At 51.5% G+C, this 18,285-nt stretch overlaps 6 protein-coding genes across 6 annotated transcripts; 2 read left to right on the forward strand and 4 right to left on the reverse strand.

Moving 5' to 3' along the window:
* Positions 1-949: 949 nt before the first annotated feature.
* Positions 950-1,384, reverse strand: LOC136003866 (claw keratin-like). Its single transcript, XM_065659845.1, has one exon. It carries the CDS (start codon positions 1,382-1,384, stop codon positions 950-952), a length of 435 nt encoding a protein of 144 aa, XP_065515917.1.
* Positions 1,385-3,246: 1,862 nt separating this feature from the next.
* On the forward strand, positions 3,247-3,648 carry LOC136004003 (claw keratin-like). Its single transcript, XM_065660087.1, has one exon. The coding sequence runs from the start codon at positions 3,247-3,249 to the stop codon at positions 3,646-3,648; it is 402 nt and encodes a 133-aa protein (XP_065516159.1).
* Positions 3,649-5,626: 1,978 nt separating this feature from the next.
* LOC136003867 (claw keratin-like) lies at positions 5,627-6,390 on the reverse strand. Its single transcript, XM_065659846.1, has 2 exons — positions 6,354-6,390; positions 5,627-6,000 (listed from the first exon to the last, which is right to left on the reverse strand). The coding sequence occupies exons 1-2, from the start codon at positions 6,388-6,390 to the stop codon at positions 5,627-5,629; spliced, it is 411 nt and encodes a 136-aa protein (XP_065515918.1).
* A 492-nt stretch (positions 6,391-6,882) lies between these two features.
* LOC136003993 (claw keratin-like) lies at positions 6,883-7,302 on the reverse strand. The gene has a single exon (XM_065660071.1). It carries the CDS (start codon positions 7,300-7,302, stop codon positions 6,883-6,885), a length of 420 nt encoding a protein of 139 aa, XP_065516143.1.
* Positions 7,303-9,811: 2,509 nt separating this feature from the next.
* LOC136003996 (claw keratin-like) lies at positions 9,812-10,231 on the forward strand. Its single transcript, XM_065660075.1, has one exon. The coding sequence runs from the start codon at positions 9,812-9,814 to the stop codon at positions 10,229-10,231; it is 420 nt and encodes a 139-aa protein (XP_065516147.1).
* Positions 10,232-16,820: 6,589 nt separating this feature from the next.
* Positions 16,821-17,240, reverse strand: LOC136003992 (claw keratin-like). Its single transcript, XM_065660070.1, has one exon. It carries the CDS (start codon positions 17,238-17,240, stop codon positions 16,821-16,823), a length of 420 nt encoding a protein of 139 aa, XP_065516142.1.
* Positions 17,241-18,285: the final 1,045 nt, after the last annotated feature.

The following is an 18,285-nucleotide window of genomic DNA, read 5'->3' on the forward strand; positions in this document are numbered from 1 at the left end:
GTGAAGAAATGCAGAGCCCACACATGGCCTCCTGACACATTCTGCAGAGCTTCCCTGAGGTCACAGGGGGAAGGATGCCCTCAAGCTGACAGCACTCATGAATGCACTAGCCCCATTGCATGGTGAATGCTCAATGCACCACCCCAAGCATCACGACTGGGTGGGCAGAGGGTGCAGAGTAGGAATAGGAAAGAAATAATTTCGCCAGTTTAACTTTCATTCCTCTATAAACCAAAAAACCACCCCAGAAAGTGGCATTTCACCTTTGAAATCTGTCTTTTGTAATGAAGCTCATGATTTGCTAGAACATCCCTACCTTGCAGTTCAAAACACTTTTCTGAGAGAAATTCAGAACTTCCACAAATGTGATAAGCAGATTAATGTTGACGTAACATTTCACATTATTGCTCTAGAATTATTGCTCACATTATTGATCTAGAAATAGTAACAGCCAAAGTGAAGAAGAAATTCAGACAAAGCTAATTGTTCGTGGTTTGAGGGTTCATTCATGTGGGTGGAAAATGCAATGGAAAATGTGAGCAAGAAACAAACAAAAAACCAAAACAAAACAGAAACAGTGACTGGAAAAACAAAAATTATGAAGCTGCCAGAAGGGTCAACGTTGCAATGCAACACAGCTTTTATTGCAGTTTGAGGGGTGGAAGGAGTTGGGAGAAGAGACACGGGTCAGGTAAAGGGCAGCTGATATCTCATAGCAGATGGCATCAACCATGTGCAAAAGCAGGCATCCATCATAGGGCTACATTGACATAGGAAGCGAGGCATAAAAGGATACTCAAGTGGAGAAGGAGGAAGACAGAGTTCGGCAACAAACAGGCACAAGGAGTCCAAGCTCTGAATTCCAGAAGAGGTCAAGGGATGCCCTTCCTTAGGGCATCATGTTGAGATGTACCACGGGCTTTCATCTGCAGCTGAAACCACCTGCAGCTTAGCAGCTCCCACAGCTAGCACCAAAGGACACAAGGCCTTGGCCCCACCCACCATATCCGCAGCCCCGAAAGCCGCTGCAGCTGCCAAAGCTGCCAAAGCCTCCAAAGCCTCCATAGCCTCCGCAGCTACCATAGCCACCAAGGCCTCCATAGCCCCCATAACCACCATAGCCTCCATAACCTCCATAACCGCCATGGCCTCCATAACTGCCGCCGTAACCCCCAGCAATGGCAGGGACTCCCGCTGAGCCCACAGCGCTGTGCTGTGGGAAGGAGCTGAGGATGGGTCCGGGGAAGGTGACCACCGTGGCTGGGGGCTGGATCACCACGGAGGAGCTCTGGCACTGACGCACACAGGGCTCGTTGGTGGTGTCAGCCAGCGGGCACGGGGCGGCCACCCCACAGGAAGGGGCACACAGGCTGGAGCAGGACATCTTTCAGGCAGGCACGGAGTCCTGGAAAATGCACCAGGGATTAGGCAAGGGTGAGGGCAAGAAACTCTGTCAAGGGAGGCAGGGAGAGATCTGCAAGAGGCTTCCAATTGCTGCACTTGCCTGTTTGATCAAGAGAGTCAAAGCAGGAAACTGGATACAGGCTGTGAAGCCTTCAGCTCTTTTATACATGTCCCAGACTACCCAGGGCATCAGCCAGGGGGTGAGGGCAGAATCCGGAAGGACTCATGAAAGCCAGTGGACAAACTTCATGACAAACAGACAAGTAAATCTTGGCTATATTTATTGGGGTCAGTGGTATGTGAATGTGCCTTGGAGTGCTTATGAGTGATGATATATGGTACAGCATATTCCATGATAGACAAGGCACTGCTTTAGCTGACCTTGCAGCACCAATAAACACACATCTGTCATTAATCTCCCACTTTGCCAACCCATTCCTGAGTGAGACTGCAGTGCCCAGCGTGCCTGTGGGCAGCGTGGCCATGTGCACCCTGGCTCTCTGTGGGTGCTCACCAGCTTCTCATTGCGCACCCCTCAATGTCCAGCTGAGCAATCGAGTCCACCCAGTGATGGCTCAAAGAGGACCATGCTCACAGGCACGTGGCCTGTGAAGCTGGAAGCTGGGGAAGTCCTGGTTCCTTTCCTTCCCTCCTGACCCTCCATGCATGCCTCCCTCTCACACATGACCCTGCTGCTGAATCTCACTGCTCCCCAAACATGTCAGTGTTGAGCTCCAAGCATGTGGGTCTTGCCCCACACAGCAAATGCACCTTCTACTCTTTGCATGGCTGTCAATCAGTGATCCTCAATCACAACCTGGCAAGCAAGATCATGGAGATGGCTAAGGGATGCTCCTATCTTGATGTCATAAAACAGCATTGGAAAACGGTGGTCCTTTGGGATTTATTCTGAGCATAATGGAACTGCTTCTCCCTTCACCCAACTTCCCAATACCTCTATTGATCACCTTGTAAAAGAGAGGTAATGACAGGCATGACGGCTGTGCCCAGGATTGCAAAGTACATCTGCAAGGTGCCCAAGACTCCAGCACATGAGCAAAGTGGGAGGATCAGGGATCGATCAGGGTTTATTGGTGCCATGAGGTCAGCTACAGCTTCACATCTTCTTTCATGTCATGGTGTGTCATTGTCCCTCCCATTCCCTGTTTGCTTTCCAGAGCACATTTGCTCACCACTCTCCCCAGGGAGGATGAATTCACTTTGTTTCATGAGGCTTCACCTCTTGATTTCTTCATTAGCTGGGGCTTCTGTTGCTGATGCTGGCCACTGCCCTAGGCAATGGAGGACATGTATAAAAGAGCTGAGGGCTTCACAGCTCTCTATCCCACTTCATTCATTTGACTCTCCTGATCACTGTGGTAAGTCCAAGACCTCTGTCCCTCTTTCTTTTCTCAGCTCTGTCTTCCTCAACATCTTATTTCTGTCTTTTCCACCCCTCTTTCATCATGAATTGTTGGGATATGATGGTGCTCTCTCAGAGTCAGTGAAAGGCTGCTAATTTAAACTTGCAAGTAAGATCTGTAGGGAACACTAATGCACTGAGGTACATTTGGATCTCATCCATTTCCAATCTTCATTTGAAGAGGTGTTTTTTTTCTTTCCTATGGGGAAGTCAGATTCAGGGAGTGCAAGGGAAAACAAGGGGTTTACAACAGCAGGTCCACTGTGGAATGGGGCTTAGCTCTGACTGCCTAAGATCATCCAAGGAATGTCTTTTAGCAGAGGTTCAAAGTGCAGGAAACTCAGGAGGGATTTGGGGTTATGCCTTGTACTGCACCATAAATCTCCCATCTCTTGCAGCTTGACTTTCTGAAGAGAAGAATGTCCTGCTCCAGCCTGTGCGTCCCTTCCTGTGGGGTGGCCGCCCCATGCCCGCTGGCTGACACCACCAACGAGCCCTGTGTGCGTCAGTGCCAGAGCTCCTCAGTGGTGATCCAGCCCCCGGCCACGGTGGTCACCTTCCCCGGACCCATCCTCAGCTCCTTCCCACAGCACAGCGTTGTGGGCTCAGCGGGAGTCCCTGCCATTGCTGGGGGTTACGGTGGCAGTTATGGAGGCCATGGTGGTTATGGAGGTTATGGTGGCTATGGGGGCTATGGAGGTTATGGTAGCTGTGGAGGCTATGGAGGCTTCGGTGGCTATGGAGGCTTTGGTGGCTGCGGAGGATATGGTGGGTGGGGCCGAGGCCTCGTGTCCTTCGGTGCCAGCTGTGGGAGCTGCTAAGCCTCATCTGGTGCCGAGCACAGACAACAGAGAGCTCCAGGAAAGACCTTGACACATGATGATCCCAGTTGGAAGAACATCTCTTCAGCACTGCTGGGTTCCAGAGGTTGAATGACTTATTCCTGTTGGTTGCCAACTCTGAGTATTTTATTTCCCAATTCAGTATCACTTTAGGACATGCTTCATATGACAATGCAACCCCATGATGGGTGCCTGCTCTTGCAGGATGGTTAATGCTCTTTGCAGCTCTGCCCACTGCCTGGAGATGTAGGCTTCTCCTGGTTGGGGCTCTGTACTTCTCCCAAGTCCTTCCCTCCTCAAACTGTAATAAAAGCTATGTTGCATCACAAGGGTGTCCCTCGCTTTTATGTTTTTTTTCCCACATATGCAATGTCCGAAGTGGCATATGGGTTCTCATGTTTGTTCAGAGGAGGGACCATGCTCATTTCCATTGACTACAGTTTCTTTCTCTTTGCCGTCCCTCTGCTCTTCCAACCTTAGACTCCTGCACTCTGCAGTTCAGCAAGGCATGATGGGCACCACGCAGACTTTACTGCCCACTGTGGTCATTTCTCATTGGCTGCCTGCAGCCCCAGGACCCCTGGATTGGTATGGCAGGAGACAGCCCAAGGGCAAAGACCCAGCTCAAGGCCTCTTGTAAGGCCACTGCTCAAAGGAGGAGAGAGTAAACAGTTCGAGCACCTCCCCAAATGCCTTGCCTCCATGACCTCCACATTCCTGCACCCCTGCACCATGTCCACCTCCAGTTTTAACTCTGTCTCACAGTGCTCCTTGTAGCATTTTTGCCCTTATCTACCCCAACTGCTGAAGGTGAATATCTTGCCAGTCAGTCCCTGTGTCACCCACCTTCAGCCTACAGACACAGCTCTGTACAGGAATGACAGGAGAGTTCCTAAAAGCCCTACACCCTGGAACAGACTTTGTTGGACTTTTTCCTACCCTTTCACCTACACCAACCCATGATGTAGACCATGCTGCCGCATACCTCCCAAAGAATTCAGCCACAGCAATCGTTACAGGTTTGAGCAAACTCCTCAACACAGTGCCCTCAGGTGAGACACACATGCCACCATGTGAGCCAGCACATAGCACATGCCTGAGAAACAGTTCACAGCAAACTGAATAGATATGGGGATGGATGATGCCTCTTTTCCTGAGCTCCCCAGAAATAACCAGTGTGCTGCCATCTTGCCCTTTTTGATAACTTTGGCTGGAACTGTCTTTGTGCAAGACCAATGTGCACTGCTGGGATCACACAATGAGAAGTTCCTAGGGAAGGGAATGATCACAGCAGGGTCAGCTGTTAAACCTCCCACTCAAAGAGCTTTCTGCTTCAAATGACTTATATGCCCAGGGACAAATTGTGTCTTGGAGAGGGCACTTGGGGAGACTAGACTGTGTTTACTGCTGTTGGGACACCGGAGAGAGCTCACTAGGAAGCACTTTACAAGACCCATTTGCAAGGGTCATCATCAGTGATAACACACTGAACAAATGGCACAAATACTCCAAGGACATAACATGGAAGATTGAAACAGTGTCCGTCAACATGAACAAAGTCTTAGGGTACATGGAAAGTAGAATAAAGAACCACGAAAAATAGGAGTTGACATTCAGATGCAACACATCTTTTATTGCAGTTTAATGGGCAAGGAGTTGGGACAGGAGCAGGGCCCCAAACAAGCGCAATCAATGTCTCCAGGCAGATGACAGAGAAACAGAGAGCATAAACCGTGCTGAAGAAGCAGGATCTCAGTGCAGGTCTCTGTCATGAGGGGGCAACAAGTCTTAAATTTATGATCAAGGAGGGTAGGAGGAAGGAAGAGCTGGGAAACCAGCAGGCATGAGGCGTCCAAGCTCTGGATGTTAGCAGTGTTCTTCCAATGGACATCATATTGGGAAGTGCCAGAGACATTCTTGGAGATCACTGTCATCTGTGGCTGGAATCAGCTGCAGCTTAGCAGCTCCCACAGCAGGCACCAAAGGACATGAGGCCTCGGCCCCAGCCACCATATCCTCTGCAGCCACCAAAGCTTCCATAGGCACCAAAGCCTCCATAGCCTCCACAGCTATCATAGCCCCCATAGCCACCATAACCACCATGGACTCCATAACTGCCACCGTAGCCCCCAGCAATGGCGGGGACTCCCGCTGAGCCCACAGCACTGTGCTGTGGGAAGGAGCTGAGGATGGGTCCGGGGAAGGTGACAACCGTGGCTGGGGGCTGGATCACCACGGAGGAGCTCTGGCACTGATGCACGCAGGGCTCGTTGGAGGTGCCAGTTGGGGGTGTTGCCTGTCTGTCACATCCCTTCCTACTGGTCCCAATCACTATTTGAGCACGGGGACATGTCCAACATGTGGCAGGAGCACTGTACATGCACAGATTTTCTCTTCAAGTCCCTGGACATCCCAGTATGATCCATTTATGGTTTAGTGTGAGGTGTCCCAGCCCACGGCAGGGGTCTTGGAACTAGATGAACTTAAAGGTCATTTCCAACCCTAACTATTCTATGATTCTTTTATTCTATAATAAGAGAACAAAAGGAGACAATGGAAGCATGCCAGTTTTGCAGAGGATTTAGAAGATCTTCCTCCATTACCCTGTGACCTCTTCATATCTTCCAAAAACGCATGGGCAATATTTTGTGTTCATTGCTCTTGGGAGATCAGAGAGAGCTCACTGGGTAGTGCTCTAGAAGACTCCTCCGTGACGGTCATCATCAGTCAGAACAAACTGAGCAAAGTGACCAAATGGCACAACATGAGAAATTCAAACAGTGCAGGCCAACATGCGCAGAGGCTTAGGGTACGTGGAAAGAAGCAAGGACCAGGAAAACACAAGGGTCGACATTTCAGTGCAGCACAGAATTTATTGCAGTTTAAGAGGGGTAAAGAGTAGGGCAGGAGCTGGGCCCCAAGCAAGGTCAGCCCACGTCTCCAGGTACTGGAGAGAGAAACAAAGAGCAAAACCATGCTGTAGGAGCAGGTGCTCAGTGCAGGTCTCTGTCATCAGGGGCAGCCTGTCTCTTGAAAGGATGCGCAAGCAGAGCAGGAGCAAGACAAATCTGGACAACAAGCAGGCACGAGGCATCCAAGCTCTGGATTCCAGCGGTGCTGAAGGCATGTTCTTCCAATGGGCAACATCATGTTGGGATATGCCAAGGTCTTTCCTGGAGCTCTGTGTCACCTGCGGCCGGCACCAGGTGAGGCTTAGCAGCTCCCACAGCTGGCACCGAAGGACACGAGGCCTCGGCCCCAGCCGCCATATCCTCCGCAGCCACCGAAGCCTCCGTAGCCTCCATAGCCTCCACAGCTACCATAGCCTCCATAGCCCCCGTAGCCACCAAGGCCTCCGTAGCCGCCATAGCCACCATGACCTCCATAACCACCGCGGCCTCCATAACTGCCACCGTAGCCCCCGGCAATGGCAGGGACTCCCGCTGAGCCCACAACGCTGTGCTGTGGGAAGGAGCTGAGGATGGGTCCGGGGAAGGTGACCACCGTGGCTGGGGGCTGGATCACCACGGAGGAGCTCTGGCACTGACGCACACAGGGCTCGTTGGTGGTGTCAGCCAGCGGGCATGGGGCGGCCACCCCACAGGAAGGGGCACACAGGCTGGAGCAGGACATTCTTCTCTTCGAGGGGTCAACCTTCAAGACAAGTCAAAGTTACAGAGCAGTACCAAGCACAACCCCAAGTCCCTCCTGCGTTTCCTGCACTTGGAACATCCGCTAGAAGACATGCCCTGGATTATCTCAGGCAGTCAGAGCTAGGTCCCATTTCATGGTGGACCTGGTGCTGTGAACCCCTTCCTCTCCCACATACTCCATGAATGTGACTTCCCCATAGGAAAGAAGAAGAATCCACTCATCATTAGAAGATTGGAAATCAGTGAGATCAGAAGTTGCATTCTTATTCCCTATGGATCTCCTCCGATGGAAGTTTAAATTTGGAGCCTTTCCATGGTTATGAGAGGGCAGTGTCAGATCCTAACTCTTCATGGTGAAACGGGGGTAGAGTAGACAGCAAATGAGACATTGAGGAAGACAGAGCTGAGGAAGGAAAGAGGGACCTAAGTCTTGGACTTACCACAATGATCAGGAGAGTCGAGTGGAAGAAGATGGATAGGGAGCTGTGAAGCCCTCAGCTCTTTTATACGTGTCCTACACCGCCTGGGGCAGTGGCTGGCGTCAGCCAGAGATATCTCAGCTGATGATGAAATCAAGCGGCGAAGCCTCATGAAGCAAAGTGAATGCATCCTCCCTGGCGAGAGTAGCGAGCAAACGTGCCCTGGAGAGCACACAGGGAACGGGAGGGACAGACCATGACACGCCATGACATGAATGTCAAGGCAATGCTTTAGCTGACCTCATGGCATCAATAAACCCCAATCGATCCCTGATCCTCCCACTTGGCTCATGTGCTGGAGTCTTGGGCACCTTTCAATCCTGGGAACAGCCGTCACGCCTGCATTACCTCTCTTTTACAAGGAGCTAAACAGAGGCGTGAGGAGTTTGGCCAGATAGAGAAGCCATTCTACATGCTTGGAATGGGTCCCAAAGGGCCACCTTCTTCCAATGCACTTTTGGGAAAACTGGTCAGGAGCATCCCTTAGCCATCTCCATGACCCTGCTTGTCAGGGTGGGATTGAGGATCCTGATTGACAGCAATTGAAAGAGTACTAGCTGTACTTACTCTGTGGGACAAGAACCACACGCTGGGAGATCAGCACTGCCATGTTACGGGAGCAGTGAGAGCTGGCAGCAGGATCATGTGTGAGAAGGTGATGCGCAAAAAGCAGCAGGAGGGAGGAAGGGTAGTAGGATTCCCCCAACTTCCTTGGCCACGTGCCTGTGCGTGTGGTTGTCCTTGATCCCTTTCTGGAGGGGCTCAGTTTCTCAGCGGGACATTGAGGACTGCACTACGAGAGGCTGGTGAGCAGCCACAGACAGCCAGGGTGCCCATGGCCACGCTCTCTGCAGGCACAGGCACGCTGGGCACTGCTGGCTCTCTCAGCAGTGCAGTTGCTGCTGAGGGTGGCATGGCTGGTGACAGCAATCTTCTGAAAGATGCCCGTGACACTTCCATGTAGGCAAAGTGGGAGATTACTGACAGATCCCTGTTTATTGAAGCTGCAATGTCAGCTAAATGAGAACGTTGTGTATCATGGCATGTGCAGTGCATATGCCATCAGACGTATACATTCCAAGGGCACCTTCACGTACGGAACGGCTTCTCCCTTCACCCAACTTCCCAATACCTCTATTGATCACCTTGTAAAATGAGGTAATGGCAGGCGTGACGGCTGTGCCCAGGATTGCAAAGCACTTCTGCAAGGTACTCAAGACTCCAGCACATGAGCAAAGTGGGAGGATTAGGGACCGATCGGGGTTTATTGGTGCCATGAGGTCAGCTACAACATCACATCTCCTTTCATGTCATGGTGTGTCATTGTCCCTCCTTTCCCCTGTTAGCTCCCCAGGGCACGTTTGCTTGCTACTCTAACCAATGAGGATGGATTCACTTTGCTTCAAGAGGCATCGCTGCTTGGTGTCATCATTAGCTGGGGCTTCTGTCGCTGACCATTGCCACTGCCCCAGGCAGTCTTGGGTATGTATAAAAGATGTGGGCTTCACAGCTCTCTATCCTGCTTCATTCATTCGACTCTCCTGATCATTGTGGTAAGTCCAGGACTTCTGTCCCTCTTTCCTTCTTCAGCTCTGTCTTCCTCAATGGCTCTTCCACTGTCTCATGTATCCCCATTTCATCACAAAATGTTACGATCTCATAGCGCTCTCTCACAATCAGGGAAAGGCTGAGGATTTAAACTTGCATCTAAGATCTATAAGGAATAATAATGCACCTTTAGATCTCATTGATTGCCAATCTTCATTTGTGGAGGGGGCTTTTCTTCTTTCCTATGGGTGAGACAGGCTGAAGAAGTGTGTGGGAGAGCAAGGGCTTTTCAGCATCAAGCCCACTGTGGAAAGGGACATTGCTCTGAGTGCACGAAATGATCCAGGCAACGTTCTGAAGCAGACATTCCAAGTAGAAGAGAGTGAGGAGTGATTTTGGGTCATGCCTTCTACTGCACTCTAACTCTCCCATCTCTTGTAGCTCAACCTCCCAAAGACAAGAATGTCCTGCTCAAGTCTGTGCGTCCCCTCCTGTGGGGTGGCCGCCCCATGCCCAGTGGCTGACACCACCAACGAGCCCTGTGTGCGTCAATGCCAGAGCTCCACGGTGGTGATCCAGCCCCCAGCCACGGTGGTCACCTTCCCTGGACCCATCCTCAGCTCCTTCCCACAGCACAGTGCTGTGGGCTCAGCGGGAGTCCCTGCCATTGCCGGGGGCTACGGCGGCAGTTATGGAGGCCGCGGTGGTTATGGAGGTCATGGTGGCTATGGCGGCTACGGAGGCCTTGGTGGCTACGGGGGCTATGGAGGCTATGGTAGCTGTGGAGGCTATGGAGGCTACGGAGGCTTCGGTGGCTGCGGAGGATATGGCGGCTGGGGCCGAGGCCTCGTGTCCTTCGGTGCCAGCTGTGGGAGCTGCTAAGCCTCACCTGCGTCCTGCCGCAGATGGCAGAGTTCTCCAAGAAAGCCTCTTGCGCTTCCCAACTGATGATGCCCAAACGAAAACAGCCCTTCAGCACTGCTGGGTTTCCGGAGCTTGGAAGCCTGCTACCTGTTGATGGCCAACCCTAAGTATTTTATGCCCCAATTCGGTATCGCTTGAGGGTGTGCTTCCTATGACAATGCAGCCCCACGATGGGTGCCTGCTCCTGCAGCATGCTTAATGCTCTTTGCGGCTCTGCCCACTGCATGGAGACGCAGCCTTCTCTTGGTCGGGGCTCTGCACTTCTCCCAGCTCCTTCCCTTCTCAAACTGCAATAAAAGCTGTTTTGCATTGCACTCTTGTCCCTTGCGTTTATATTATTTCCTCCACATGCAGTACTCCAGGCAGCAGCATGGGTTCTCCCGTGTTTTCACGAGAGCTCCCAGACGCTGCCTTCTCAGTGGTTCCTTTGGAAGCTGCCTGGCTTCCTCCTGCCTTCCCTCCGCAATCAACATACTGCTCAGTGACAGTTACGGTGAGCAGGGACCATGCTCATCTCCACCAACCGCAGCTCCTCCCTCTGCCATCTCTCTCAACTCTCAGCATTAGGCTCCTGCTCTCTGCTGCAAAACAAAGGCATGAGGGGCTCCACACAGATTTTCTTGCCCACTCTGTTCATTTCTCATTGGCTGCCTGCAGCTTAGGCCCCTGTATTGGCATGGCAGGAGAAACAGCCCAAGACCCAGCTCAAGGACTCTTGTAAAGCCATTGATCAAAGGAAGACAGAGGAAACAGTTCCCAGCACCTCCCCAAATGCCTTGCCACCACATTCCTGCATCCCTGCACCATTTCCACCTCCAGTTTTCCCTCTGTCTCCCAGTGCTCCTTGGGGAACATTTGCCTTGTCTGCCCCAACTGCTGTAGGTGAAGATCTTGCCAGCCACTTCTGTGTCACCCACCTTCAGCTTGCAGACATGGCTATGGCAAGGAATGTCAGGAGAGTCTCTTAGAGCCACATGCCCTGCAACTGCCTTTGAGGACCATTTCTGCCCTTCCTCACATAGAAGACCACAATGTAAACCACACTGCCACACACCTCCAAAACCATCCAGCCACAGCAGTCCTGATGGGCTCAGGCATACCCCCCAGTACAGTGCCCGCTAAAGAGAAACACATGCCACCCCGTGAACCAGCACATAGCACATGCCTGAGAAACAGTTCACGGCAAGCTGAAGAGGTACGGGGATGGATGATGTCTCTTTTCCTCAGGTCCCCAGAAATGACCAACCTGCTGCTACTTTCTCCTTCCTGATGGCTTTGGCAGGAACTGTCTTTGTGCAAGACCAACGTGCACTGCTGGGATCACACAATGAGAAGTTACCGGGGTAAGGTTGGAATCTCAGCCGTCTTGGCCTTGCAACTTCCCTCTCAAATAGCTTTATGTTTCATGCAACTTGGATACCCAGGGACAAATCATGGCTTGGAGAGACACGTGGGAAGATTTGCCTGTGTCTATCACATCCCTTCCTACTGATCCCAAACACTATTTAGGCACGAAGACACATTTCCCAGACCAGCCAGTTTTATCCCTGTGCCTGGCAAAATCTTGGAGCCGTTTCTTCTGGAAGGCACGGTAAGGCACATGAAAAACAACAAGGTCGTTCGTGACAGCCAGCATGGCTTCGTTAATTGGAAATCCTGCCTGACCAATTTAGTGGCCTTCTATGATGGAGATACAGGACAGGGGTAGAGCAGTTCATGTCATCTACCTGGACTTGTGCAAAGCGTTCGACACTGTCCCACATGACATACTTGTCTCTATAATTGGAGAGACATCAGTTTGATGGATGGACCACTCTGTCGATAAAGAACTGGCTGGATGGCTGCACAGAAAGAGTTGTGGTCCATGGCTCAATGTCCGGCTAGAGACCAGCAACAAGTGGTGTCCCTCAGGGCTTGGTGTTGTCACCGGTCTTGTTTAACATCTTTGTCGCTGACATGGACAGTGGGATTGAGTGCACCCTCAGCAAGTTTGCCAATGACACCAAGCTGTGTGGTTTGGTTGATACGCTGGAGGGAAGGGATGCCATCCAGAGGGACCTCGACACGCTTGTGAGGTGGGATTGATGCCAGCCTTATGAATTTTACCATGCCAAGTGCAAGGTCCTACACCTGGGTCGGAGCAATCCCCGGCACAGCTCCAGGTTGGGCAGAGAAGAGATTCAGAGCAGCTCTGTGGAGGACTTGGGGGTGCTGGTCGATGAGAAAATGAACATGAGCCGGCTTCAGTGTGCGCTCGCAACCCAGAAAGGCAAGCGTATCCTGGGCTGCATCAAAAGGAGCGTGACCAGCAGGTCGAAGGAGGTGATCCTGCCCCTCTACTCTGCTCTTGTGAGACATCACCTGGAGCATTGTGTGCAGTTCTGGTGTCCTCAACATAAAACGGACATGGAACTGTTGGAACAAGTCCAGAGAAGGCCACGAGGATGATCAGGGCACTGGAGCACCTCCCATATGAAGACAGGCTGAGGAAGTTGGGGCTGTTCAGCCTGGAGAAGAGAAGGCTGCGTGGAGACCTCAGAGCAGCCTTCCAGTGTCTGAAGGGGCCTATGGGGATGCTGGGGTGGACTCTTCATCAGGGACTATAGTGACAGGACGATGGGTAACAGGTTGAAACTTAAACAGGGGAAGTTTAGACTGGATATAAGCTGGAAGTTCTTTCCTGTCAGGGTGGTGAGGCACTGGACAAGGTCACTCCAGGAGGTTGTGAGTGCTCCATCCCTGGCAGTGTTCAAGGCCAGGATGAAAGAATCCTTGGGTGAGATGGTTTAGTGTGAGGTGTCCCTGCCCAAGGCAGGAGGGTTGGAACTGGATGATATTAATGTCCTTTCCAACCCTAACTATTCTATGATTCTGTGATTCTATAGCAAGGCAACAAAAAGAGGCAATGGAAGCATGCCAGTTTTGTAGAGGATTTAGAAGATCTTCCTCCATGAGCCTGTGGCCCCTTCGTATCTTCCAAAAAGGCATGGGCAATATTTTGTGTTCATTGCTCTTGGGAGATCAGAGAGAGCTCACTGGGTAGTGCTCTAGAAGACTCCTCCGTGATGGTCATCATCAGTCAGAACAAACTGAGCAAAGTGACCAAAAGTGAACATGCTAGGGATTGAAGGATGGCGGGCTAAGGAGGACTATCAATCTCTTGTTTCACTTGTGGGAAAGGATAGCTTTTTAGACCCTGTCCCGCAGGGGATAAAGGGTACTAGGACTGGCTCCCTGAAATGCCTGTACACCAATGCACGCAGCATGGGGAATAAACAGGAGGAGTTAGAAGTCTGTGTGCAGGCTAAAGGTTATGATCTAGTGGCGATTACAGAGACATGGTGGGACAGTTCACATGACTGGAATGTGGTCATGGATGGCTATGTCCTTTTTAGGAAAGATAGGTCAGCGAAGCGAGGTGGTGGAGTTGCTCTTTACGTGAGAGAGCAACTAGAATGTATTGAGTTCTGTGCGGGGTCGGATGAGGAGCAAGTGGAATGTCTGTGGGTACGAATCAAGGGGCTGACTGGCACGGGTGATACAGTTGTGGGGGTCTATTGCAGACCTCCTGATCAGGACGAAGGAGTTGATGAGGCTTTCTACAGGCAACTGGAAGTAGCCTCGCGACTACATGCCTTAGTCGTCGTGGGGGACTTTAACTACCCCGATATTTGCTGGAAGACTCACACAGCCAGTCATTCACAGTCTAGGAGGTTCCTCGAGTGCATTGATGATAATTTCTTAATGCAAATGGTGGACGTACCAACTAGGAGAGCAGCGCTGCTAGATTTAGTACTCGCCAACAAGGAGGGTTTGGTCAAAGTGGCGATGGTCAATGGCAGCCTTGGCTGCAGTGACCATGAGATGGTGGAGTTTAGGATCCTGTGTGGGAGGAATAGAATACCTAGCAAAGCCACAGTTCTGGATTTCCGAAGGGCCAACTTTGGCCTCTTCAGTCAACTGCTAAGGGAAGTCTCATGGGAAAGTGTACTAGGCGGTAAAGGGGCTCAAGATAGTTGGTTAGCATTCAAGGACCGCTTCGTCCAAGCTCAGGATCGGAGCGTCCCAATGAGTAGGAAGTCAAGTAAGGGATCTAGGAGACCGGCGTGGTTAAACAAGGAGCTGCTGGGCAAACTCAAGTGGAAAAGGAGAATCTATGGATTATGGAAGGAGGGGCTGGCCGCTTGGGAGGAATATAGGACAGTTGTTAGAGGATGTAGGGAGGCAATTAGGACAGCTAAGGCCTCCTTGGAACTCAATCTTGCTAGTCGGGTTAAAGACAATAGAAAGGGCTTCTTCAAATACATAGCAAATAAAACTAACACAAGAGGCAATATAGGCCCACTGCTGAATGAAGTGGGTACCCTGGAAACAGAGGATATAAAGAAGGCAGAGGTGCTGAATGCCTTCTTTGCCTCTGTCTTTACTCCTGCAGACTCTCCCCGAGGGCCCCGGATTTCTATAGCCACAGAAGGAGTCAGGACAAAGGAGGAGTTTGCTTTGGTAGATGAGGATTGGGTTAGGGATCAGCTATGCAAACTGGACATCTGTAAATCGATGGGTCCGGATGGAATGCACCCACGGGTGCTGAGGGAGCTGGCGGAGGTCATTGCTAGGTCACTTTCCATCATCTTTGGTAAGTCGTGGGAAACGGGCAAGGTGCCTGAGGATTGGCGCATGGCAAAGGTCACACCAATCTATAGGAAGGGCAAGAAGGAGGACCCGGGTAATTATAGACCGGTCAGCCTTACCTCCATCCCTGGAAAGATGATGGAACAACTTATTCCTGACTCCATCACTAGGCATATCAAGGATGAGGGGGTCATTAAGAACAGCCAACATGGTTTTATGAGGGGGAAGTCATGTATGACCAACCTTATAGCCTTCTATGAGGAAGTGACTAGATGGAGGGATGATGGTAGAGCGGTAGATGTAGTTTTTCTTGATTTCAGTAAGGCATTTGATACTGTCTCCCACAGCATCCTCATAGATAAGCTAAAGAAGTGTGGGCTTGACGATCAAGTAGTGAGGTGGATCGAGAACTGGTTGAAAGGAAGAAGGCAGAGAGTTGTGGTCAATGGCGCAGAATCTAGCTGGAGGTCTGTGACTAGTGGAGTCCCTCAGGGGTCAGTGCTGGGACCGGTGCTGTTTAATATTTTCATCAATGACCTGGATGAGGGAACTGAGTGCACCCTCAGCAAGTTTGCTGATGACACAAAACTGGGAGGAGTGGCTGACACACCAGAGGACTGTGCTGCCATTCAGCCAGACCTGGACAGGCTGGAGAGTTGGGCGGGGAGAAACTTGATGAAATTTAACAAGGGCAAGTGTAGAGTCTTGCATCTGGGGAAGAACAACCCCATGTACCAGTACAGGTTGGGGGTTGACCTGCTGGAAAGTAGTGAAGGGGAAAGGGACCTGGGGGTCCTGGTGGATAGGAGGATGACCATGAGCCAGCAATGTGCTCTTGTGGCCAAGAAGGCAAATGGCATCTTAGGGTGCATTAGAAAGGGAGTGGTTAGTAGGTCAAGAGAGGTTCTCCTCCCCCTCTACTCAGCCTTGGTGAGGCCGCATCTGGAATATTGCGTCCAGTTCTGGGCCCCTCTGTTCAAGAAGGACAGGGAATTGCTTGAAGGAGTCCAGCGCAGAGCCACAAAGATGATTAAGGGAGTGGAACATCTCCCTTATGAGGAGAGGCTGAGGGAGCTGGGTCTCTTTAGCTTGGAGAAGAGGAGACTGAGGGGTGACCTCATCAATGTTTACAAATATGTAAAGGGTAGGTGTCAGGATGATGGAGCTAGGCTTTTTTCAGTGATATCCAGTGATAGGACAAGGGGCAATGGGTGTAAACTGGAACACAGGAAGTTCCACGTTAACATCAGGAAGAACTTCTTTACTGTAAGAGTGACAGAGCACTGGAACAGGTTGCCCAGGGGGGTTGTGGAGTCTCCTACACTGGAGATATTCAAGGCCCGCCTGGACAAGTTCCTGTGTGATGTACTGTAGGTTACCCTGCTCTTGCAGGGGGGTTGGACTAGATGATCTTTTTAGGTCCCTTCCAATACTTGGGATTCTGTGATTCTGTGAAATAGCACAACATGAGAAATTCAAACAGTGCAGGTCAACATGCGCAGAGGCTTAGGGCATGTGGAAAGAAGCAAGGACCAGGAAAACACAAGGGTCGACATTTCAGTGCAGCACAGAATTTATTGCAGTTTAAGAGGGGTAAAGAGTTGGGCAGGAGCTGGGCCCCAAGCAAGGTCAGCCCACGTCTCCAGGTACTGGAGAGAGAAACAAAGAGCAAAACCATGCTGTAGGAGCAGGTGCTCAGTGCAGGTCTCTGTCATCAGGGGTAGCCAGTCTCTTGAAAGGATGCGCAAGCAGAGCAGGAGCAAGACAAATTTGGACAACAAGCAGGCACGAGGCATCCAAGCTCTGGATTCCAGCGGTGCTGAAGGCATGTTCTTCCAATGGGCGACATCATGTTGGGATATGCCAAGGTCTTTCCTGGAGCTCTGTGTCACCTGCGGCCGGCACCAGGTGAGGCTTAGCAGCTCCCACAGCTGGCACCGAAGGACACGAGGCCTCGGCCCCAGCCGCCATATCCTCCGCAGCCACCGAAGCCTCCGTAGCCTCCATAGCCTCCACAGCTACCATAGCCTCCATAGCCCCCGTAGCCACCAAGGCCTCCGTAGCCGCCATAGCCACCATGACCTCCATAACCACCACGGCCTCCATAACTGCCACCGTAGCCCCCGGCAATGGCAGGGACTCCCGCTGAGCCCACAACGCTGTGCTGTGGGAAAGAGCTGAGGATGGGTCCGGGGAAGGTGACCACTGTGGCCGGGGGCTGGATCACCACGGAGGAGCTCTGGCACTGACGCACACAGGGCTCGTTGGTGGTGTCAGCCAGGGGGCATGGGGCGGCCACCCCACAGGAAGGGGCACACAGGCTGGAGCAGGACATTTTTCTCTTCGAGGGGTCAACCTTCAAGACAAGACAAAGTTACAGAGCAGTACCAAGCACAACCCCAAGTCCCTCCTGCGTTTCCTGCACTTGGAACATCCGCTAGAAGACATGCCCTGGATTATCTCAGGCAGTCAGAGCTAGGTCCCATTTCATAGTGGACCTGGTGCTGTGAACCCCTTGCTCTCCCACATACTCCATGAATGTGACTTCCCCATAGGAAAGAAGAAAAATCCACTCATCATTAGAAGATTGGAAATCAGTGAGATCAGAAGTTGCATTGTTATTCCCTATGGATCACCGATGGAAGTTTAAATTTGGAGCCTTTCCCTGGTTATGAGAGGGCAGTGTCAGATCCTAACTCTTCATGGTGAAACGGGGGTAGAGTAGACAGCAAATGAGACATTGAGGAAGACAGAGCTGAGGAAGGAAAGAGGGACCTAAGTCTTGGACTTACCACAATGATCAGGAGAGTCGAGTGGAAGAAGATGGATAGGGAGCTGTGAAGCCCTCAGCTCTTTTATACGTGTCCTACACCGCCTGGGGCAGTGGCTGGCGTCAGCCAGAGATGTCTCAGCTGATGATGAAATCAAACGGTGAAGCCTCATGAAGCAAAGTGAATGCATCCTCCCTGGCGAGAGAAGCGAGCAAACGTGCCCTGGAGAGCACACAGGGAACGGGAGGGACAGACCATGACACGCCATGACATGAATGTCAAGGCAATGCTTTAGCTGACCTCATGGCACCAATAAACCCCAATCGATCCCTGATCCTTCCACTTTGCTCATGTGCTGGAGTCTTGCGCACCTTTCAATCCTGGGCACAGCCGTCACGCCTGCATTACCTCTCTTTTACAAGGAGCTAAACAGAGGCGTGAGGAGTTTGGCCAGATAGAGAAGCCATTCTACATGCTTGGGATGGGTCCCAAAGGGCCACCTTCTTCCAATGCACTTTTGGGAAAATTGGTCAGGAGCATCCCTTAGCCATCTCCATGACCTTGCTTGTCAGGATGTGATTGAGGATCCTGATTGACAGCAATTGAAAG

Source organism: Lathamus discolor, chromosome 24 (assembly GCF_037157495.1).
Source record: "Lathamus discolor isolate bLatDis1 chromosome 24, bLatDis1.hap1, whole genome shotgun sequence".
NCBI lineage: Eukaryota > Metazoa > Chordata > Aves > Psittaciformes > Psittacidae > Lathamus > Lathamus discolor.